General features: G+C 56.0%; 1 protein-coding gene across 5 annotated transcripts in view; it reads left to right on the forward strand.

Annotated features, from left to right (window-relative positions):
- The first annotated feature begins 266 nt into the window (after window positions 1–266).
- The window catches only part of LOC116944841 (solute carrier family 13 member 1-like), a 28,978-nt gene continuing 5,284 nt past the window's right edge, over window positions 267–23,960 (forward strand). Inside the window, exons 1-14 of one of the 5 annotated variants that reach the window (XM_076068846.1) lie at window positions 4,840–5,146; window positions 5,910–6,100; window positions 7,156–7,421; window positions 11,900–12,060; window positions 13,074–13,140; window positions 16,799–16,828; window positions 16,871–17,053; window positions 17,705–17,824; window positions 18,512–18,604; window positions 19,855–19,959; window positions 21,238–21,338; window positions 21,784–21,920; window positions 22,180–22,341; window positions 23,186–23,323. In XM_076068846.1, coding sequence (XP_075924961.1) covers window positions 5,972–6,100; window positions 7,156–7,421; window positions 11,900–12,060; window positions 13,074–13,140; window positions 16,799–16,828; window positions 16,871–17,053; window positions 17,705–17,824; window positions 18,512–18,604; window positions 19,855–19,959; window positions 21,238–21,338; window positions 21,784–21,920; window positions 22,180–22,341; window positions 23,186–23,323 — 1,692 coding nt within the window. In that variant the 5' untranslated portion in view covers window positions 4,840–5,146; window positions 5,910–5,971. Of the gene's footprint in view, window positions 433–4,839; window positions 5,147–5,909; window positions 6,101–7,155; window positions 7,422–11,899; window positions 12,061–13,073; window positions 13,141–16,798; window positions 17,054–17,704; window positions 17,825–18,511; window positions 18,605–19,854; window positions 19,960–21,237; window positions 21,339–21,783; window positions 21,921–22,179; window positions 22,342–23,185; window positions 23,324–23,960 lie in introns of those variants that run through there. The other 4 variants (XM_032958646.2, XM_032958648.2, XM_032958645.2 and 1 more) reach the window with 4 other exon arrangements.

Below are 23,960 nucleotides of genomic sequence, written 5' to 3' on the forward strand. Positions count from 1 at the left end.
GGATAACATACACACGCGCGTGTAAAGGAATATTCCCAAATATATCGTGTGCGCTGTTGGGATCGCGCGCGCCCGAGGCCACACCGAGCGACGGAGGAGAGCGCGTGGATCGGAGAGGACGCGCTCTCGTTAAGGAGCTGGGAGTGCGGAGCGGTCGGGAGCCGGTGGGTCGGCTTGGGCCGGAATCGTTGCGCCGTAGCACGGGGTGGGCGGGTGGCTGCGGTGGGGGGGGGGTGGGGGGTGGACGCCGGCCCAGAGGCGAGAATAATGGACGAGCCGGAGCCGAAGGGGACGGCGCGCGATGGCAGCGGCCCTCGTGCGGATTGTCTCGATTGCTGCTCCACGGCACTGGGACTGCTCGTGACGGCGGCGGTGGCGGCGGCTTGGCAGGGCCCTCGTCCAGCAGTGGATTGATCGTGGCTCACGGTGGTGGTAAGATCGAATTTTGCACGTAGCTCAGTGGTAGTTGATTTGAAGGTGGACTGGTTACCAGCCCCTCGCACCCGTCCAGAGCCCCCATTTGGCCACTGGTGGCTACAAGCGCCATGAGGGGAATAGCCCATTTAGGAATTGGCCTTCCCTCCATGGCATTGCTCACCACGGCGTTACCATCCGGCACCACCGAGGAGGTAGGGTTTTTTTTTTTTACCGGACGGCACTTCACGTGGCCTTCAAGTGCACTTAGCCTGGCACAAGCGCCGTGGTGACGTCGCCGCCACTTAGTAGCGAATGGCGGTTGTTGGTAAGATCAATAATGATCATCCATGTCACCCTTTCAGTCGGCCGGGGCAAGGCGACATCGATAATGTGTAATCCTTTTGACGCTTTGTTGTTGTTTTTTAATGGGAGGAAATGTTGGAACGTAAAGCCAAAGTAATTAGAGCGATTATGCGATGCTTCGGCAATTGGGAAGTAAAGGACTGGAACACGATTCAAACAACTTGTGCCAAAAGAGCAAGAAAGCATGGACCTTGTTCTCTCGATTACAAGTCTGCGCGGAAAATAACAATCACCCCCACACGTGCACTTGGTGTCAACAAGGTCACTCGAATATGATCACTCGGGAACAATGATAAAGGTCCACCGCAGAGCCTCATCAGACGTTTTGGGGCTAGTGCTGTTGGCGAACACCTATGAAGTCCGGCACGGCACACGAGGGGGTGGGTGGCCGATGTTTTACACACCGCACCGGGTACTCGTTTGAGGCTGAGTCGACCTAGGGGAGGGCCAGAAACGGTTCAGGTATTCGTCACTGGCGTTGGTGGCCGTGAGCGGGATCGAACTCGTCAGTCGTTTACACACACACCGCGCATGATTATTATTCATCTTGTGGTTGTCACTGATGGGCCCTGCCGAGTGCGGAGCGGGGCTGCCTGCTGGCTGGGCTCCTGGGGCCGGGCGTGGCGAGGCTGCCGGGCCACGCGCCGCGCCCCCAACGGAGCTGCTGTGCGCTCGCTCGCCCCGCACTCGCCACGACCGCGCGCACAGAGATCACACGGGTGATCTTTGCCTGTTGTACGCAACGCGCTTATACCACCACCACCCCCAACCCCCTCGGGAGTAAAATTTATTTGACTTTGTTTTAAATCGCTGAGTTCACGCAAAGTGTGGAATTTGCCCTCCCTGCACTGACCCCTCCCGACGCCCCTTTAACCGCCTCCCCGCTCGCGTTCACGGGGTCCGCAGATGATAGACGACAGCCCGCGGGCTACGAGATGCATCCACAACGGGTGTGGCCATGGTCCCAGCATAGCAAAGCGCGATGAGTGCTCGCAGACAGACAGGGCACTCACCTTGCCACGTGTCAGCAGCAGAGACGCTGCAATTAAGTCCCCGTGTACATCGGTTCCCCTGCTAAAGCCTCGCCTCTTCTCCATTGCCCGTTCCCTTCCCTCCCCTCGCCACTCCACTCCTTGCCCTGACCCTCCCCTGCTGCCCTTCCGCGATCAACCTGTTACCCTCTATCGCAACGAGATGAGACGTCCAGCTTACAGCACCTTGCGTTGGCAGGTGGGTTGCGGGGCCGTTCTCTCACGCGGTGTGATACGCGGCCCGCTACGAGACTTCGCCACGTTGCAGGGCCCTGCTGAGTCGCCTCGTGCCACGTAGGGGCAGCTGCCACATGGGGGGTTGCCCGTCGAACGTGTGAGATTTCATTTCATTTTTTAGGTATAACCCTGTGAGCCATGCGGCTCTTTGACTCGGGTGCAACCGCAACAAAACAAAAACATGAACAAGAAACATCTTAAAGTGACTACACGCAACAGAATGATCCTGGAAAAAACAGCAAAGTCTTCCAGAAAAAAACACCGTATTTCAACGCTGTGTGCAAAAAATCCCAGTGGAATGCAAGTCAAACAATATGAGATGTGATGCAACGTGCTTTGGCTTTGCCGAGGCAATTGAACGATGTCGTCAAATTCAACTCCACTTAAAGCGGTGAGAATGTCTTCTACAGGGGAAACTGAATTTAGTGCAGTCCCTGAAGAAGCTTCCGCAGCGCGTGGTTCGAAACGTCAGACATCGTTGCCCAGCCCGGAGAGCTAGGCAGCAGCAACAAACGCGAAAGCCGCACACGGGAGGAGAGAGCCACGTCGGGTCTCGAGACATGTTTTCATGAGGGTCCTGCTACACTCAGATGTTTGTCCAACTCCACGTTTTTGGTCTGCATCGTCTGCACGAGGAGACGCGAGTGTCCGGTGATACGATAACACCACGTGCCCCGTGATGCTATCGAGCTAAGTCAACTTTGGATACAAGGCGGTAGGGCCACCTACTTGCTGCCCTGCCTCTCTTACAGACGCAGCAGACGCGTGCTGGGTTCGAGGACTGACGCAGCTTAGAGACATTATGTTGATCGTCATCCAGCAGTGGATTGCCCATGATGGTAATGGCGATAGAAGCAGGGTAGAAGTGCGCGCTGGGAAATGACACTGAGAGACAGGACGGGGGACACGTGGGGTAGAGGACTGGCGCAGCTGATAGACGCCACGTTGGCTTGTGAAGGACATTGAGTGGGGCCTGGGGAGGAGTCGCCACGCCTGGGAGGGGCGATGGTGGCCATGTGGTCGAGACGAACGCCGGAGCGGCAGCTCAGTACGAGAAACGCGCTCGACGAATCGTCCGCTGTGGAGATGGAGCACTTGGGAGCAGGCCTTCTACCAGCAGTGGATAGATCATGGCTGATGATGGCGATGGTTCCACACACCACTCTGCCCTATTTCTAAATGCGCTGAATAAGGGTTGTTGCCCCAAACGTCAACCCCTGTTGACTGTATGTGTATCTGTCGTTCGGCCAGTGTTCGTGACAGAAGTGGTGAGGCTGTGGTTGTTTTTTTGTTTCTTCCGTGAAGTTATTGTGCCTAAACAACGCTGCTTAATCCAGGGCGGGCGGGGTGGGGCGGGATGGGCAGCCGCCCCAGGCCCCCTTATAAGGGGGGGGGGAGGGGGCGGTTGGCCGACCGTGTCGCCGAATTGTCGGAAACCAAAGTAACAGTCAGAGGCAATTTTTTTAGAATACGGTCAAACAAAACAAAAAGACCTCAACATTTTTTTAAGTGCCGCGATGCCATGCGAATAACGCGATGCCACGAAGCAGCAGAAGCCGCGTGCGGATCCGGAGCCGGAGGTCGCCGAGGCTGCTGGGAATGAAGCGAGCAGTGGCGACCGGTGGCTCGGACATTTGGTGGGGCGGTGCCGGCGCCTCAAACACAGAGAGAGAGGGATCTAGTGGGGGGGAAGAGAGACGAAGAGAGAGAGAGAGAGAAAGGCAGGGAGAGGGTGCGGGAACAAGAGGAGGCAAGAGAGAGAGAGGTGGAGAGTGAGAGAGTGACGTGATCTGCCTAGAAACAAACTCACAAATAACTCCGCTGTGCGGGAGGTGGTGGGGTGGGGGAATGAATGGGAGAGGAGGGAGAGGAGAGGGAGGTGGTGGGTGGGGGAAGGAATGGGAGAGGAGGGAGAGGAGAGGGAGGTGGTGGGTGGGGGAAGGGATGGGAGAGGAGGGAGAGGAGAGGGAGGTGGTGGGTGGGGGAAGGGATGGGAGAGGAGGGAGAGGAGAGGGAGGTGGTGGGTGGGGGAATGAATGGGAGAGGAGGGAGAGGAGAGGGAGGTGGTGGGTGGGGGAAGGAATGGGAGAGGAGGGAGAGGAGAGGGAGACGTGGGGTGGGGGAAGGGATGGGAGAGGAGGGAGAGGAGAGGGAGGTGGTGGGGTGGGGGAATGAATGGGAGAGGAGGGAGAGGAGAGGGAGGTGGTGGGTGGGGGAATGAATGGGAGAGGAGGGAGAGGAGAGGGAGGTGGTGGGTGGGGGAAGGAATGGGAGAGGAGGGAGAGGAGGAGGTGGTGGGGTGGGGGAATGAATGGGAGAGGAGGGAGAGGAGGAGGAGGAGAGGAGGAGGTGGGGAGGCGAGGGTCGCAAAGGAGACAGGGACATGATTATTACAGATTCATGTCGATGATTACTACAGATTCATGTCGATGAATACAGAGATCACTGTGAGGAGAGGATGGACGATGGTGTAGAAGAGGAGGGGGGTGGAAGGAGAAGGTGGAGGGAAGTTGCGAGGGAGGAATGAGTTGACACGAGGTATGGGGGGGATTGAATGAAATGAGGGAGGGAGGGCGGAAAGGAATGAGATGCTCCGGAGGGTGGAGGAAGATGAAGGAGAGAAATGATGTAGAGGTCGGGAGGGAGATGATGGAAAGGAGACAAGGAGATGGCTGAGAGCAGGTTGTCGGGAGATGAGGCAGGGTGGGAGGGATGGAGGGGGGGGGGGAGATGCTGGAGAAGGGCTGGGGAGGGAGGGGGGAGAGTGAATCTGGCTACCGCACAGCTCCTCCTCGCACTGGGTAGCGGAGTGCGGGGGAGGCGCGTGGTGAACATTCACCACGCGGCTCCCCTCGAGTACTCAGCAAGGCGCAGTCGCAGTCCAAACCGCGCGGAGTTGTTCATCGTTAATGGTTAAACTGGGCAGCGACAGCGCCCCCCCCCCCTGACACCCCCTGACACCCCCTGGGGGAGACATCGAGTCCATGGGGGGCGGAACCAAGAGTCGAACCTCGACATAAAGCCTCCGCGACCCCGAGGAGACGGGGGAGTTCACGCGCACGTGCCCGCACCTCCACACGTACCCTGTCCGAACACGTGTAAGCACACCTGCACGCACCGACACACGCACGTGCACACACAGGTGTACGCTCACACACGCGTGCACGTGGTTGTTCACCCGAATACGCACACCAACGCACGCATCTGTGAACACATACCGTTACGCACTTACACACACACACCTGTGAACGTACCTGTGCACGCATGGGCGCTTACACCTGCACGTGCGCCTGTGTCCACGCCTGTCAGCGTACCTTCACACTCACCTCTGTACATGGCTGTGCACACGTAAAAACACACCTGCCCACCGATTTTCACACACATCGACGCAAGCACCCACACACACTCGCATGCCCGCAAACCTGCACCTAAACCTGTGTATGCGACTGCTCATTCATCTGCACGCTCAGCTGCACCCAAACTATTCTTCCCATGTACACACACACACACACGTGTCCTTCCATGTACACACACACCACAGTACACTCACCTGTCCACCCATCTACACACTTACCTATTCACTCATCCACACAAACACGTGTCCTTTCATGTACACACACACACCACAGTACACTTACCTGTCCACCCATCTACACACGCGCACGCACCTGTCCTACTGCTCGTGAGTGCGGACACCTCTGTCACGACTCGGTTCCCATTCTCCCAAGGAACTTTCTCAACACCACCCAACCCCCTGCTCCAGTAGGAGCCATTTAGCCTGGCACGGCCGCGACGCACACACACACGCACACGCACGCACGCGCACACACGCACACCACTGACGAGGTGATCTGTTGACAGTAGGAGGAACAGCAGCAGGAGGAGGAAGCGTGGAGCAAACAGACGCAGACTCCCACGGGAAGATGGAGGCTGGAAAATCCTATGATTGTAAGATGGAGGCTGTGAAGTTCCTCAAGACCTACAAGAAGCTTCTCATCGTCGTGCTGGTGCCCTTGCTGGCGCTGCCGCTCCCCATCGTGCTGCCCTACTCGGTGAGAGTCGATCCCTCGTGCTCCTCCCCTCGACGCCTCCGCCATCCATCATCCTCGCACCTCCGCTCTGCCCCCCCGCACCTCCGATGAACTGTTTTCTTTAAAGCTCCTTTTTGTGTTTTAGTTGTCCTTCCCCCCGCGCCTACGATTAGCTACGTACGGTGCGAAAGAAGTTCAACGTGCTGTACATGCTGTGCATACATACGTGTGGCAAGAAGTGATGTGGAGATGTGTGTGCGTGCGTGCGTGTGTGCGTGGTGTTGGCCACCCACCCCCTCGTGTGCCGTCCCGGACTTCATTTGGTGCTCGCTAACAACACTTGCCCCAACAGTCTGTTCAGACTATACGGGTGATCTTTGTCTTTGGTGTGTGTGGTGAGCGGTAGTGTAATAGTTAGCCCTGCTGCACTATGAACTCGGCAACCCAAGTTCGATTCCCGCTCATGGCTAACACCAGTGAGGATTACTTGAACCCGCCGTGGGCCTACCCTAGGTCGACTCAACCTCAACCGAGTACCTGGAGCGGTATGTAAACATCATCACTGGGAAGACAAAGGCGGTCGGGCGTGGTTGTTGGCCACCCACCCCCTCGTTCACCGAGCCGGGTTTCAAAGGTGCTCGCTAACGTCACTTGCGTCAAAAGTCTGTTAAGACTAAACAGTGATCTGTCTTGTGCTCGTGTGCGCGGGGAGCGTGGGGAACGGTGGCACAGTGGGTAGGACACTGTGCTACTAAAACCGACGATCCCGAGTTCGATTCCCGCTCACGGCCAAAGAACAATGGGCGAATAATTGAGGCCATTGACCGCGGAGATGGAGCAAACGAAATGAGCTCGAGTGCAGGATCGAGAGGGAGTGTTACATTGTGGCTTATATCTTCATGACGATGATGTCATTTATATTTGATGGCGATGATGGTTATCACGATGGTGGTAATTATGGTGATTTTATTTATATTTGATGATGGTGGTGGTGGTGATGATGATGATGATTAATATTATTTTTAGCTGTATACATGATGATTTTATTTACATTCGATGGTGATGGTGGTGTGTAGGAGGCGCACTGCGGCTATGTGCTCATCATCACCGCCGTCTTCTGGATCACCGAGGCGCTCCCTCTGCCCGTCACGGGCTTCGTGCCGCTCTTCCTCTTCCCGCTGCTCGGGGTCGCAAAGTCCGGAGACGTGGCCATGCAGTACTTCAAGGACGCCACCTTCCTCTACCTGGGCGTCATGTTCATCGCGGCCGCGATCGAGTACTGGGACCTCCATCGTCGCATCGCTCTCCGCATGATCATGCTCGTGGGACTCAAGCCCATCTGGTGAGAGACGCACAGAGTAACCCAATCATCTGGTGATTGAAGCCTAGAGTGGCTCAATCATCTGGTGATTGAATCACAGAGTGGCCCAATCATCTGGCGATTGAATCACAGAGTGGCTCAATCATCTGGTGATTGAATCACAGAGTGGCTCAATCATCTGGTGATTGAATCACAGAGTGGCCCAATCATCTGGCGATTGAATCACAGAGTGGCTCAATCATCTGGTGATTGAATCACAAAGTGGCCCAATCATCTGGCGATTTAATCACAGAGTGGCCCAATCATCTGGTGATTGAATCACAGAGTGGCTCAATCATCTGGTGATTGAATCACAGAGTGGCTCAATCATCTGGTGATTGAATCACAGAGTGGCCCAATCATCTGGCGATTGAATCACAGAGTGGCTCAATCATCTGGTGATTGATTCATAAAGTGGCCCAATCATCTGGTGATTGAATCACAGAGTGGCCCAATCATCTGGCGATTGAATTACAGAGTAGCTCAATCATCTGGTGAGTGAATCACAGAGTGGCCCAATCATCTGGTGATTGAATCACAGAGTGGCTCAATCATCTGGTGATTTAATCACAAAGTGGCCCAATCATCTGGTGATTGAATCACAGAGTGGCCCAATCAGCTGGTGATTGAATCACAGAGTAGCTCAATCATCTGGTGATTGAATCACAGAGTGGCCCAATCATCTGGCGATTGAATCACAGAGTGGCCCAATCATCTGGTGATTGAATCACAGAGTGGCCGAATCATCTGGTGATTGAATCACAGAGTGGCTCAATCATCTGGTGATTGAGGAACAGAGTACCCCAATCATCTGGCGAGAGACGCGCAGTGTCTAACATATCAGAATCAGAACCAGAAGTGCATTTCCCGAGTAGAGCCCATTCAGCGAAGAAGTTATGTTTCAAGGGCGACTCCACTCTGCGTCACCACGTATCAATTTCAACAACAACAACCTGTTGGAATCCACAACCTATCGGCTATACAGATCAATGTTATCCAGCAGCATTCAAGCAAGCACGCAAACTGTGGACCGGTTTCGACATTCTGGGTCTCAGCGGTAGAGTCAGGTTTCTTAAACGAATGCTGACGGGTTACCAGATATTATTGACATCTAAACATTGGGGCCCCATTTCTAACATATACACTTTAATTATCATTATGAGTCTTAAATAATACCAATAATACAAGCATAACTCCATTTTAATAAAATGATCAATTATTTTAGCCCACGGCCTGTATTCTATCCGGAGTGGCAGCTTCATCTAGAGAGAGAGAGAAAAAGAAAGAGAGAGAGCTAGAGCCCAACCCCCTCCCTCTCCCTACAATACCAAGATCACGCTGAGGGTGTCACGCGCGTCTTGGAAGGTTGAGACACGCAGCTCGGCTGCGTGAGAGTCCAAGGTGCTGCTAAATAAACAAATTAACTCTTCAATCGGCACCGTCATCCTGATTGTAGCTATCGTGCACCCCTGCGTCCTTGACTCGAGTTCATAAGATTATTAGGGTGGAACTTCGTCGTAATGGCCAGGGGCATGGAACAGACGGAGCGCTTGGCCAGGGGCTGGTCGCGTGCCGCGCATGGACAGCTGCCACTGGGGGTGCCTTTTCAAATGTTCTGAGATGATGAGGATGTCCGAGTGTAGAATAGGTCAGCTCTGTAAAAAAATAAAAGCATCGCGACCATTAAACAAGCGAAAGGGGCAACACGAACGAAACGGACAAATAAATAAACGAGTGAGGCAATGTACCTTTGCATATGAAACATGGTGGGGGGGGGGGGGGGGGCACTGACAAAAATCGAAAGAGAGGAGCTTGTAGGGAGACGAGAGAAGGAAGGAAATGATGGAGAGAGGAGGAGGAGGAGGTGATGCAGAAGATGAGGTAGAAAGGGGAGGGAGTGGAGGGCGAGTGGAGGTGGCTACCCCACAGCTCGCACTGGGGAGAGGGGGAGTCTGGTGGAGCGGTAGACGGATGGACTCTGGCTGCTGCTGCTGGCTGCTTCACCCGGCACGTGACGTATCAATCACGTGACCTATCAATGAATCACGCGCGCACGGTGTTCCTGCCTCGTGCATTTCTGCGTCCTCATTCATTGACGCGTGCGGCGAGGCGTGACCTCGGCCGCTGGTTGGCGGCTCGAGAAGGGCAGTGTCAGCGCCGTGTGAGCGATCATTGACCCCCGGTTATCGTTTTAACCTCCAGAATGTTTAATTCGTCCAAACATCTCCTCTCTCTCCCTCCCTCTCAGATTTGTGCAATCAGTGTCGAGACGACGCCACTGATAGCCGTCTCAGCAGCTGACAGTGCACCACCCTGTGTTTCACAGACGAGACGTTCGGCTCTTTTGCCAATCCACTGATGGATAAGGGCCTCCCTGCGCCATGCGGGTTGTGGGAGCGGGGGAAGTTATTTGACCATACTTCACCACGCTGGTCAATGCAAGTTTGTGAAGTATGTCATAGGTCAAGTACTGGTGACGAGTTAGCGGTAGAGCGAGTGGCTGGTTGGGTTAGTGGCTGGTTGGCGAATTAGTTGGGGTTAGAGTCAGTTGGATGCGTAGTCTTGGTAACTAGATGGCTATCATATTCTTAGTTTTTTCGGTAAAGTCACGTTGAAGGGAAACAACAAAATAATAAAATATATATTGCTTTATATATTTTTTATTATTTTGTTGTTTCCCTTCAACGTGACTTTACCGAAAAAACTAAGAATATGAATTACTGCAGTCACGAAAGCTTTAAATCAAAATTTAGATGGCTATCGTTGGTTATGGTCAATTGGATGGATAGCAACGGTATGTGGTTGGCTAGAGTTAGGGTTGCATGGAAAGGCTAGTACGAGTAGGTTGTTTGGTTAGGATCAGTGATATGGCTCGCGTATTATTGACTAGTTGGTTCGTGTCAGGGTCAGTGGAATAACATTTTATACAGCTTCATTCATTCTAATTGCATCCCTTAACGCAGTACATTAATTATATATGAAGACCAAATCCTATATACGGCTACTACTAAGCAAATGGAAACCTTACTATCAAGCAAACTTAGAAATGAACAAAAAATTAAGAAATGGCACCAAGACAAAAAGCACAAACAACACGCGCTGGGTAGGCCGAGCGTGTGATGGGCTCATGTGGCCCACCGGCCAAATCCGATCGCCCCTCCACCTCCTCCTCCACCTCCTCGTCCACCTCCTCCACCTCTTCCTCTACCTCCTTGTCCACCTTCTCCACCTCTTCCTGCACCTCCTCCTTCTCTACCCCCTCCTCCACCTCCTCCTTCTCTACCCCTCCTCCACCTCCTCCACCTCCACTTCCACATCCTCCTCCACTTCTTCCTCTACCTGCTCCTCCAACTCTTCCTCCACCTCCTCCACCCCCTCTTCCACCTCCTCCTGCACCTCTTCCTCCACCTCTTCTACACTGCACCTGATCCCTCGTCCCCATGCCGGGTGTGTTCTCTGCTCCCGCCGTGACTCGCGGTGCCGAGGCCACCACGGGCGAGCCGCGCGATCGCCGCTCTCCAGGGTGCTGAACCGGGCCCAGGGTCGCACCGGCACCGTTCACAGCGACGGCGACGCTCAGCCCGGAGTCGCCCCGACGCTTTCGACCTGCGGCGGTGTTCGTCATTGCAAGGCCCGCGGGCCACTGGCGGCCCCTGTTGGCCTTCAATGCGGCCCCTGAACGTGTGGCCCCAGACAATACATAACGCGTGAACACACCCCACCACCATCATAACCGTTCTGCTCTAAAACCCCCAATGGTTTCAAATGTGGGGCGGCCCTCGCACTGACGATGTCTTATCGGCGAAAGTGGCCCCGCCTCTGAACATTAATGAAGAACACTCACCTACGGCATCGTCATCATCATCATATAATGGTGCCCTTTATTGACGCAGGGGGGGTGGGGGTGGCAGATGTGGTGCAGCGACATTAGTCCGGCCGCGGAGGCAAACGACGAGTGGCGAAATGATTTCAGTCAGTACGTAAAACACGAAAGCATCAACAAGAGGGAGAGACAAAGGTGGCCGGGTGCCGGTCACTCACCACGTGGCTATGACCCCATTGGCTTTTCAAAACCACCCCAAGCTGCTCTCGTCCACCTCTTTTACGAAGGTTAATGACGCCACCCGAACCATGCCCAGCAGGGAGCGGCCGTGGGCAGACCGCGTCGCGGCCAGACGGGACGGTGAGCCGTGGCCAAGAGTAGTAACGGAGTGGCAGCCAAGGAGTGGAACGCGTCCGAGCGGCCGTCCACCGTGTGTATGTTGAACTTCTTTCGCACGGGACGTAGCCAACCGTGCTTATTGGAGATTAGGAGGCGACGGAGAGGTGAAATCAGTTGGCGTGCAGGTGGTGGATGGATTGTTGGCGTCGCAGGATCGCGAGAAGCGTTGGTTGGCGGCGGCTCGGGGAGGTCTTCATCCAGCAGTGGATTGACCCCCTCGCTCGGCGTGTGATCCCAGGTTGATGCTGGGGTTCATGGGGACCTCGGCTTTCCTCTCCATGTGGATCAACAACAGCTCGACCACGGCGATGATGATTCCCATTGTGGAGGCGGTGCTCACCACGCTCTTGGGCGCCAAGGAGAGCGTCGCCAAGGGGTGCGGGGATGGCGCCACGCACGGTGAGGAGAAGGCGGCGACCCTCTGCCGGGATGGCACCAGCGGGTGCCACGGTGGTGGCGAGATCTTCACGAAGTGCGCGTGTGTGTGTGCGTCTTGAACTTCTTTTCGCACCGTACGTAGCCAAGCTTGCTTATTTGGAAGCGCGGTGGACGGACACACTATAACGCGGAAAGCAGTTTTAAAGAAATTCGTTTTCAATCTCGATGATTTAACCGCGCATAGTTCCCAGTGGCTTACTCATATCGGAAGGAAGAGCGTTCCAGACGACCGCAGAAGCGCATCCGAAAGCGCGCGATGCGGTGACCGCCTTTGTACGGCGGCGAGCCACAAGCCGCTGCTGCTGCTGCTGCATGGGTTGGTGGTGGATCATCGCACAACCACCTCGCTTGGTGGGTGCGGTCCCGACCCTGACGACGCCTGTTGTATATTTGGGGTTTGCGTGTTGTCGCTCTCTCTCTCTCCCCCCGTGGTCGAGCGGATTTTTCTCCCAGTCCCTCCGGTTTTCCTCTCCACATTTAGAGTCAACATCACCCGTTTAGAGTACAGTATTTGGCTCCTGCTATAAATGTCCACGTGATGATGATCAGCCACTTCGCTGAGCTATCATTTGTGGCCGGGTCACGTCTGAAAAATATCTGCATAGCTCAATGTGCCTTACCTGGTAAAAAAAATAGTAGAATCGCAGTCGTAGTAATTGTTACATTTGGGCCGATTACCTATCCCGGCACGGCAACGTAGTGGTGGTGGCTACGCTGCTGCACGTGGCTGCTGCACGTGATCCAGCGACGTGGAAGCAGCAGCGAGGGGTTGGTGTATCATCGCATAGCAATGTGGACTCCATCTGTGTGGGATGACAGGACTTGGGTTACATATGTTTTTACCAGGTGCGAGACTCACTTAGAAAACTTTTGGTTGATCATCATCGTCATCATCATCGTAATCGTCGTCATCCCCATCGTCGTGAGCCAAGTTGTTTTCGTCTTGGTGATGTCCGTGATGTCATTCGTTCCAGAACCAAGCGGCGACGACAATAAGGACGCGGAGCCCTTGCCCGCAAAGGAAGACATCGCTACGCACGGGTGAGGAGGAGATCTCGGCGCGGATGTCCTGCACTTGCCTCGGCATTCGCTTCCCACGCCCTGCCATGCCCACGCTCGCGCAGGGACGCGTGCAGCCCTCGTGTCAATCCGCGGCTGGATGGATGAGGGCCGCTTGGTGAAGTGTGGCCAAACCCACCCCCGCCACGAGCCACACGGTGCGGGGAGGTCCACATTCAGCAGCGGGTGGCACGTGTTCGCAGTTGTGCTGAAGGTGGTGCGCAGTGCTTAGCGCGCTGCTATGGAACTCGACGACCCGAGTTCGATTCCCGCTCACGGCCACTTACCCCGTGAGTGATGATTGTCTAAACCAGTTTCGGGCATTCCCTAGGTCAGCTCAGCCTCAAATGAGTAGCTGGTGCGGTGTGTAAACATCATCACTCGGGAGACAAAGGCGGCCGGGCGTGGTGCCGGCTACTCACCCACTCGTGTGCCGTCCCGGCCTTCATAGGCGCCGCTCGCTAACTGCACTTGCCCCAACAGTATGTTCGTCATCAGCATGAGAGATGATGGCAGTGGTGGTGTTGAATTAGATCAAGGCGCAGTCCTGCCATGCCCTGCTCACGCACTGCTGGCAGTACCCACACTGTACCCCACCACACGCAGCTTGCGGTGAGCCCAAATACGCCGCTGCTGGGTGGACAGAGGCAGTGGGGGAGACAGGATCACCACCACCATCACCACCATCACCACCATCACCACCATCACCACCATCACCACCATCATCATCATCACCACCACCACCACCACCATCATCATCATCATCACCACCACCACCATCATCATCATCATCACCACCACCACCATCATCACCACCACCATCACCACCATCACCACCACCATCATCACCACCACCATCATCACCACCATCACCACCATCACCACCACCATCATCACCATCACCACCACCATCACCACCACCACCACCATAATCACCACCACCATCATCATCACCATCACCACCACCACCACCATCATCACCACCATCATCACCACCATCACCACCACCATCATCACCACCATCATCACCACCATCACCACCACCATCACCACCACCACCATCACCACCACCATTATCACCATCATCACCACCATCACCACCACCATCATCACCATCATCACCACCATCACCACCACCATCATCACCACCATCACCACTACCACCATCACCACCATCATCACCACCATCACCACCACCACCATCATCATCACCACCACCATCACCACCATCATCACCACCATCATCACCATCACCACCACCATCACCACCACCATCACCATCACCACCGCCATCACCACCACCACCACCATCATCACCATCATCCTGAGTGTAGGTTTATTTAAATTATTCTATTGAACACACCAGTTCACACGAGATATGAAACTGGTATATAGCCTGCGTGTCTTAACGATTCCGTTTATTGGTATGCTCCTAACTTTGACTGTACGAACGGATCGATCAAAGTTCAGCGATAAAATCGCGTGGAACGGAATGCCACGCGGTCCCCGTGAAAGCGCGGAGGTAGGGGTCGGCTGGTGCTCACCTCTATCGCCGGCCCTGAGATAGTCGTGGAAATTCCACGTTTTTATGACAGGACCGGGTCCACTAAGGCAACAAAAAAAACACTCGTGGCTTCTCATCCTATCCCACCAATTAGCTCAACGTAGTGGTTGGTGGTAGTTGTGTTGGTGGTGATGGTGTTGATGGTGTTAGTGGTGATGGGTGTTGATGATCTTGACGATGGCGGTGATGGCTGTGTTTATGATGATGATGTTGACAACTCAGGACTATCTGCGCCTTCACAATCCGCAGAAGAGTACAGCACATGTTTGTGCAAGATAGCTCTATTTGAAGGTTGTTTATCGTGATTATTATCGTGCACTTGAGACCCTATCTGCATTCTATTCTGCCGAACCAACAAACAAGTGCAGCGCCTCGTCTTGGCTGCCACGACTCCCCTAGCGAGTGTGAGGTTGTCTGGCTGCACGAGGAGCTCTCGGACTTCGCACCGCAAACTTCCCCCTTTACATAAGCGGGATGCCGTCTCCGCACTCTCCTACACGCACAACGCCCGATGTCAAATCCTGCTGCTGGACGAGGGCTATTTGGCCATACTTCACCACGCCGGTCATTGTGGATTAGTGAAGGTGGGGGTGGTGGGGAGTTGAGGAGAAGTTCGCTGCACTGGCCTCTGCTGCCCAGGATGCTCACTACATCTGCACTTTCCGAATGGTGGTGGCGGTGGTGATGTCGGTGGTGGTGGTAGTAGTGATGTCGGTGGTGGTGATGTCGGTGGTGGTGATGTCGGTGGTGGTGGTGGTGTCGATGGTGATGTCGGTGGTGGTGGGGAGCGGTAGTGTAGCGGTTAGCGCGCTGCGCTATAAACCCGGCGACCCGAGTTCGATTCCCGCTCACGGCCAACACCAATGACGATTATCTGAACCGGTAATGGGCCTCCCATAGGTTGACTCAGCCTAAAATGAGCACCTGGTGCGGTGTGTAAACATCGCCACTGGGGAGACAAAGGCGGTCGGGCGTGGTGCTGGCCACCGACCCCCTCATGTGCCGTTCCGGCCTTCATAGGTGCTCGCTAACAGCACTTGCCCCTACAGTCTGTTAAGGCTATACGGGGGATCTTCATCTTCATCTTCGTCGGTGGTCGTGATGGTGGTCGTGATGGTGGTCGTGATGGTGGTCGTGATGGTGGTCGTGATGGTGGTCGTGATGGTGGTCGTGATGGCGGTGGTGATAGTGGCGGTGGTGATGGTGGTGATGGCGGTGGTGATGGCGGTGGTGATGGCGGTGGTGATGGCGGTGGTGATGGTGGTGATGGCGGTGGTGATGGTGGTGATGGTGATAGTGGCGGTGGTGATGGTGGTAATGGTGATGGCGGTGGTGATGGTGGTGGTGATGACGGTGGTGACGGTGGTGATGGTGGTGATGGTGATAGTGGCGGTGGTGATGGTGGTAAGGGTGATGGCGGTGGTGATGGTGGTGATGGTGGTGGTGATGGCGGTGGTGATGGTGGTGGTGGTGGTGGTGATGGCGGTGGTGATGGTGGTGATAACGGTGGTGACGGTGGTGACGGTGGTGGTGGTGGTGATGGTGGTGATGGTGGTGGTGATGGTGGTGGTGATGGTGGTGATGGTGATGGTGGTGGCGTGGTGATGATGGTGGTGGTGGTGGTGGTGATGGTGGTGATGGTGGTGGTGATGGTGGTGGTGGTGGTGGTGATGGTGGTGGTGGTGATGGTGGTGGTGATGGTGGTGGTGGTGATGGTGGTGGTGATGGTGGTGATGGTGATGGCGGTGGTGATGGTGGTGGTAATGGTAATGGTGATGGTGGTGATGGTGATGGTGATGGCGGTGGTGATGGTGGTGGTGATGGCGGTGGTGGTGGTGGTGATGGTGGTGATGGTGGTAAGGGTGATGATGGTGGTGATGGTGGTGGTGATGGTGATGGCGGTGGTGATGGTGATGGCGGTGGTGATGGTGGTAAGGGTGATGATGGTGGTGATGGTGGTGATGGTGGTGACGGTGGTGATGGCGGTGGTGATGGTGGTGGTGGTGGTTTTGACTGAGTGAGGCTCTCCTGGGTGCCATCAACAACCGGTCCGTCTCCTGCAACCCCACCCCGCAGCGGCTTCAACGTCGACGAAGTCTCCACCAGCGCCGTCGACGACGACGACGACGGCGGCGCCTCCGTCAGCGCCGCCGTCGTCGCGGTGGACAAAGACCTCGAGGCGGCCACGAGCGCCGCCTCCAAGGAGAGTCGGAGGGACGACCTCATGGCCCGCGGCCTGTCGCTGAGCATCGCGTACGCGGCCAACATCGGCGGCGTGGCCACGCTCACGGGGACCTCCACCAACCTGGTGTTCGTGGAGCAGATGGAGCAGTGCGTGGCGCGGCGGTGACACGCGCGCACACACAGACGAAGAACGCTCGGGTTCGCCTTGAACTCGCTGTTGGGGCCGAGTGCTCTTAGCGAGCCGATGGAGGCCGGCACCGGGGGCGCACGAGGGGGTGAGGGGGTGGCTGGGTGGCCGGTAGCGCGCACAACTGGCGGTGTTTTTACGCATGGCTCGAGGTCGACTCATTTGAGGCTGATACCGCGTTGGAATTTGAGGCTGAGTCAACCTAGGGGAGGCCCAGGACTGGTACAGATAACCATCACTGGTGTTGAACCGTGAGCGGGGAATCCAACTCGGGTCCGTCAGATTAGTAGCGCAGCGCGCCAACCACTGCACCACCGCTCCCCCACTCGCACGCAGCCACTCACGCACCCACACGTGGTGTGGTCGGGCGGTAGAGCGTGTTAGAGGTTGGCGGTACGAGCCCGGGGGTCGCCCTGGTTAATACTACGGGGTCTCGACAAAAAACACCACTCCGCGCCGTCCGCCTCACGACGGGCGGTAAATATCCCCATGGCAACGTCACCATGGTCCAAATGTTTCCTATGTTTTGTTTTAGTCCACAACCGATCATCACTCGTTCGCAAGAATCCCACGGAGTCGCGCGTCTCTCTCCCCCCCCCTCCCGCCTCCAGGAAATACCCCGAGTGCAACTGCATCAACTTCGGGTCGTGGATGGCGTTCGCGCTCCCCTGCGCCATCATCTTCGTCTTCATTGCGTGGTTCTGGATCGCGTGGATGTTCGTAGGTTTCCAGTGAGTGGCCACCTCTCCAACCCCCAACCTTCCCACGCGACCTGCAAAAGCCGATGATTCGAAATCGACGGGGTCATTTGGGCATCATTCGCTCTCAAAATACTCACCACCACCTCCCCCACCCCGCGACAAATGGGCCCATGGCCTCCGTGACTGCAGTCCTCGTCACGCCGCATGAGCAGCTCCCAACCCGCCCCTCTCGATCCCTTCCTGGACGCCACCGCCGCCGCCGCTGTTCGAGATGTGACCAGGGCGAGAGCTCCTCTCGCCGTCCCTCGCCTTTAGTGACCGAGCCTCGCTCGCATCGCGGCCTCGGCTTCACCCCCCCCCCCCCCCCCCGCCGCTTCCCTTTCCCCGGCCCTTTTTAAATGAATTCCTTGATTTTGAGATTCCCACCGCGACCACGCGAACCCCCCCACGCGAGCCCACTCGTTGTGCTGCTGCGCTTCCTGCTGCCAGCGGCACTTGAGTCGTGGATGAGTCCGTCTGCCAGCCAGCACGTGCAACGTTTTCATTGATTTGCTGTAACTTCACCAAAGGTCCTCCGTGGATTATTCTGTGGTCAACGGCTGGGATGCTTCTAACCCGCGACAACAAACTCCATCGACCAATTATGAACGATCATTAACCATCATTAACGATCATTAACCATCTCCTTCCCCCCCTCCCCCCCCCCCCCCCCCACAGGGATCTGTTTGCATGCAAGAAGAAGAAGACGGCGAACGAGAAGAGGGCGGAGAAGCTCATCCGCCGCGAGTACGAGAAGCTGGGCAACACCAGGTGAGGTCTCGGCATGGTGCGCCCGTGAGGGTGGCCAGCAGCACGCCTTCATCTCCATTCGTCTCCCCGAGCGTCGATGCTTTTACACGCTACGCCAGGTGCTCGTGGTCAAGGCCGAGTTCACCTAAATCGTCTCCGGTGTTGGTATGCCGCGAGCGGGAATCGAACTTGGGCCGCCGGGGGTGTCGTGGTCCGCACGGCCACGCCGCTGAGCACCGCGCAAGTTCCCCCGCCCCCCACGTCTCTCACCCCCAGTGGGGGGGGGGGGGGGGGGGCACGCGCCACGTGCTTCGGCTCGTGAGATCTCCTCGCCGGGTTCGATTCCCGGGCGCCTCTCTCTGTGTGGAGTCTGTGTAGGTTCTACCACGGTTCCGTATGGGTGTCCTCCGGGTTCTGCCGTTTCCTCTCCGTAACTGAGAACACGCGCACAACGTATTGGTCAATCCACATCCCAATGTTGAACTTTACCTGCGTAGGGGTTTTCCCCTTTTTTCTGGCAATAAAACAGGTGTTAAGATGTTAATACACAAAACTGAAACCTTTTGGTGTTTAAACATCTTAACACCTGTTTTGTTGCCAGAAAAGAGGGGGAAAAAACCTATTATCATATTTTGTTACTGGCAATGGAGATCCCATGACGTATTACCTGCATAATCACTCTAAACTATTACACCATGTTTTTACCAGGTAAGGCCCACTCAGTTATATCGTTCTTTTTCAGAAGCGACCTGGCCACAAATGATAAAGTGGCTTATCATGCTGCCATGTATAACAGCCAAATACTCTAGACGCGTGTCACTAAATGTGGAGGGAAAACCCGCAGAACCCGGAGAAAAATCCACGCGACCACGGCGAGAACAAGCAAACTCCAAATATACAGCAGGCGTCAGTGTCGGGATCGAACCCACGACCTCCTGCATAGCAGGCGAGGTAGTTAACATCTCGCCACTGTGGGGCCACTCAATTGTAATCACACAGCAACAGCAGCAGCGACATCGCTGCCCGATAACTTGGCAGGACCCTCGTAAAAAGAAGAGTCACGACTCAGTGAGGCTCTCCTGGGTAACACCACCACAACTGGTAAATGCATGACATTATTCATAAATAAATACATGGATTAATACATTTCTTGCAAATGACACCGAGCCCCCTGGACTTGTAACCCCCCACCCCCCCCCGTCCGGGTCGGTTCGCCGCGTCACGTGACCTGTGCCTCCCACACCCTCACCCCGGCGCGAACCGTGGCACAGCTACCCCGAGGCGTGCGTCCTCTTCATCTTCGTGCTCATGGCTCTGCTGTGGCTCACCAAGGATCCTGGATTCATGCCCGGGTGGGCCATCATCTTCGGGCACTAGTGAGGCTCGCGCGCCCAGCAGCACCCAGCAGCAGCACCCACAATCATGCAGAGCACCCAGTAACATCTACTACGCATTATTGGGATGCAGCGCCCTGCAATGCCGATTATGCTGCCAATACACTTGTAGCATCCTGTAATACCCTGTCATACCCAGCAAGCTGCAGTAGCCAGCACCCTGCAGTAGCCCGCACCCTGCAGCAGCCTGCAGTACCTATCACCCTGCAGGACCCTGCAGTAACCAGCACCCTGCAGCACCTTGCAGTAGCCAGCAGTACCCAGCAGTAGCCAGCACCCTGCAGCACTCTGCAGCACCCTGCAGTACCCAGCACCCTGCAGCACCCTGCAGCACCCTGCAGCACCCTGCAGTACCCAGCACCCTGCAGCACCCTGCAGTAGCCAGCACCCTGCAGCACCCTGCAGTAGCCAGCAGTAGCCAGCAGTAGCCAGCACCCTGCAGCACCCTGCAGTAGCCAGCACCCTGCAGCACCCTGCAGCACCCTGCAGTACCCAGCACCCTGCAGCACCCTGCAGCACCCGGCAGTAGCCAGCACCCTGCAGCACCCTGCAGCACCCTGCAGTACCCAGCACCCTGAAGCACCCTGCAGTACTCAGCACCCTGCAGTACGCAGTACCCAGCACCCTGCAGCACCCTGCAGCACCCTGCAGTACCCAGCACCCTGCAGCACCCTGCAGTACTCAGCACCCTGCAGCACCCTGCAGCACCCTGCAGTAGCCAGCACCCTGCAGCACCCTGCAGTAGCCACCACCCTGCAGCACCCTGCAGCACCCTGCAGTAGCCAGCACCCTGTAGCACCCTGCAGCACTCTGCAGCACCCTGCAGCACCCTGCAGCACCCTGCAGTAGCCAGCACCCTGCAGCACCCTGCAGTAACCAGCAGTAGCCAGCAGTAGCCACCACCCTGCAGCACCCTGCAGCACCCTGCAGTACCCAGCACCCTGCAGCACCCTGCAGCACTCTGCAGCACCCTGCAGTACCCAGCACCCTGCAGCACCCTGCAGCACCCTGCAGCACCCTGCAGTACCCAGCACCCTGCAGCACCCTGCAGCACTCTGCAGCACCCTGCAGTACCCAGCACCCTGCAGTACCCAGCACCCTGCAGTAGCCAGCAGTACCCTGCAGTAGCCAGCACCCTGCAGCACCCTGCAGTAGCCAGCAGTAGCCAGCACCCTGCAGCACCCTGCAGTAGCCAGCATTAGCCAGCACCCCGCGCCGAGCGGCCGGCGTCACTCCGCGTGCCCTGCGCTCTCTCCGCAGCAAGTCGTATGTGTCGGACACCACGGTGGCCGTGACCGTGGGATTCCTACTCTTCGTGTGGCCGTCCCACACCCCCTCCTTCATCCAGCAATACTTCCCCGGTGAGAGCGGCGGCGGTGGCGGTGCCATCAACAGCGGCAGCAGCGGCAGCAGCACCGTAGCCACTATCGTCATTACCGTTACCTGATATTATCAGCATCATCATCATCTACAATCACAAGTAGCACCATCATTATATATATTTTTTCCTATCATAATTACCTCACTATTACTACCACCATCATCGGTAATAGCACCATTTAAATCTGAAATAATCATCACGATCATCATCATGATCATCATCACCATCATCGACACAATCACCAGGGCCACCCAGAGCTTCTTGGAAGCCCGGGGCAGGATGCCACTTGCGGGCCCACGTCACTCACGAGCACGATGGAGCTGGGCCCCATCGTGAGGCCCCCTTCTGTGTGAGGCCCGGGACAGATTGCCCCTTGTACCCCCCCCCACCCCACCCCCTGCCCTCCCCCGTGCCGCCCCCCGCAGGCCCCCCGATTGATCCCAACAAGCCCCCCGTGATTCACCCCGCCACGCTCATGGACTGGAAGACGTTCAACCGCGGAATGTCGTGGGGGGTCTGCTTCCTCATCGGGGGGGGCTTCGCCCTCGCAGAGGGGGCCGAGGTGAGCGCCCTGCACGGGACACGGGGCGTGGGACACCATGCACGCGCACGGGACTCCCTGCACGGGACACAGAACACCCTGCACCGGGCACAGGACACGGGGGACACAGAACACCCTGCACCGGGCACAGGACACGGGACTCCCTGCACGGAGCACCCTGCCCAGGGAATGAGACACTGGGTATGGGACACCCTGCACGGGACACGAGACAAGTGACGCCCTGCACACGGCACCCTGCACGACCTCCCCTGTGCCGCAGGTGTCTGGGCTGTCCACGTGGATGGCGGCCCAGCTGGAGCCGCTCAAGGTACTGCCCGGCTGGGCCATCTCCATCATCTGCTCCATGTTGATCTGCGCCTTCACGCAGTGCGCCAGCAACCTGGCCACGGTGACGCTCTTCCTGCCCATCCTCTCCTCCCTGGTGAGACGGGGGAGGGAGGCACGGGGGGGGGGGGTCACGTGAGAATCTTTGCAACGCCGCTGGAGCGGGCTCAGAGTAGTAGGGGGCATATCGGCATAAGGCATTACCACTACGGTTCAATGGAGGTACACATATCCGTTATTAAATGCAAAGTCAGCACGAGCAGCCGTTGTTGTGGAGCGATATCAATGACAAAGTTGATGTGCAGATAATACGTAATGCCTTAAACCTCCGTGTCTCTGCGTAAACAAATATATAGAAGTAGATTTTAAATACGCGATCCATTTGCCGCGCGGCCTTCTGGGAGTGCATCAATTCAGCCGCGTTGATTCAGTGCGAGACTGCGGACCGGTTTCGCCATGCATTGTCTCATCAGCATGGTCAGGCTCGCTTGAATCAATGCTGGTAAAACTGTCAGGTGTCAGAGGCAAGGAGTCTCCCTCGAAGACGTGGGTCCGATAGTTCGACGCAAAATAACGTAACGCATATCACTTACATTCGCTGTATCCGTTAGGTAGAGGTATGACCTCCAATTAGCACGGTTGGCTACGTACGGTGCGAAAGAAGTTCAACGTACGTGCCTCGTATTAAGGAACTGAGGCGGCTCATTTCATTCCCAGCACGGTTCGCTATAACGAGGGGGGTCGTGCTAGCACGGTTCGCTATAACGAGGGGGGTCGTGCTAGCACGGTTCGCTATAACGAGGGGGGTCGTGCTAGCACGGTTCGCTATAACGAGGGGGGTCGTGCTAGCACGGTTCGCTATAACGAGGGGGGTCGTGCTAGCACGGTTCGCTATAACGAGGTGATTCACGTTGAACCCCGGGCTTCGTTTCTCACCGCAGGCGGAGGCGATCTCCGTGAACCCCATTTACCTGATGCTCCCCGCCACCATGTGCGCCACCTTCGCCTTCGTGCTGCCCGTCGCCACCCCTCCCAACGCCATCGTCTTCTCGTACGGACGCATCAAGGTCATGGACATGGTGGGTGCACGAAGCCGAGTATCCTCACCGTCGTCGTCGCTATGGCATTCCCATCATCATTATCATCATCCCTATGATGTAGACCATCATCATGACTCATCATCCCTATGATGTAGACCATCATCATTATCATTATCTCTATGATGTAGACCATCATCATTATCATCATCCCTATGATGTAGACCATCATCATGACTCATCATCCCTATGATGTAAACCATCATCATGACTCATCATCCCTATGATGTAGACCATCATCATGACTCATCATCCCTATGATGTAGACCATCATCATTATCATCATCTCTATGATGTAGACCATCATTATCATCATCCCTATGATGTAGACCATCATCATGACTCATCATCACCATCGTGCTGTGCCATCGTCATCTGGATCTTTTTGATTCTCTGCACCACCACCATCATCATCATCATCATCCTCTACATCATTATCATCGTCATCATCATCATCCCATACCAAAGTGCTTTTCCTTCGCCTAGGTGAAGTGTGGCGTCGTGATGAGATCTCTAGTCGTGGTTATCATCACCATAAATCATCATTCTATGCAACATCATCATCACCACCATCACCTCAATCCCATGTACATCTCGACGTAGCTGAAATGTTACATGG

The sequence above is a fragment of the Petromyzon marinus genome, chromosome 22, assembly GCF_048934315.1.
Source record: "Petromyzon marinus isolate PM22_M1 ecotype Great Lakes invasive population chromosome 22, UKy_Petmar_22M1.pri1.0, whole genome shotgun sequence".
Taxonomy (NCBI): Eukaryota; Metazoa; Chordata; class Hyperoartia; order Petromyzontiformes; family Petromyzontidae; genus Petromyzon; species Petromyzon marinus.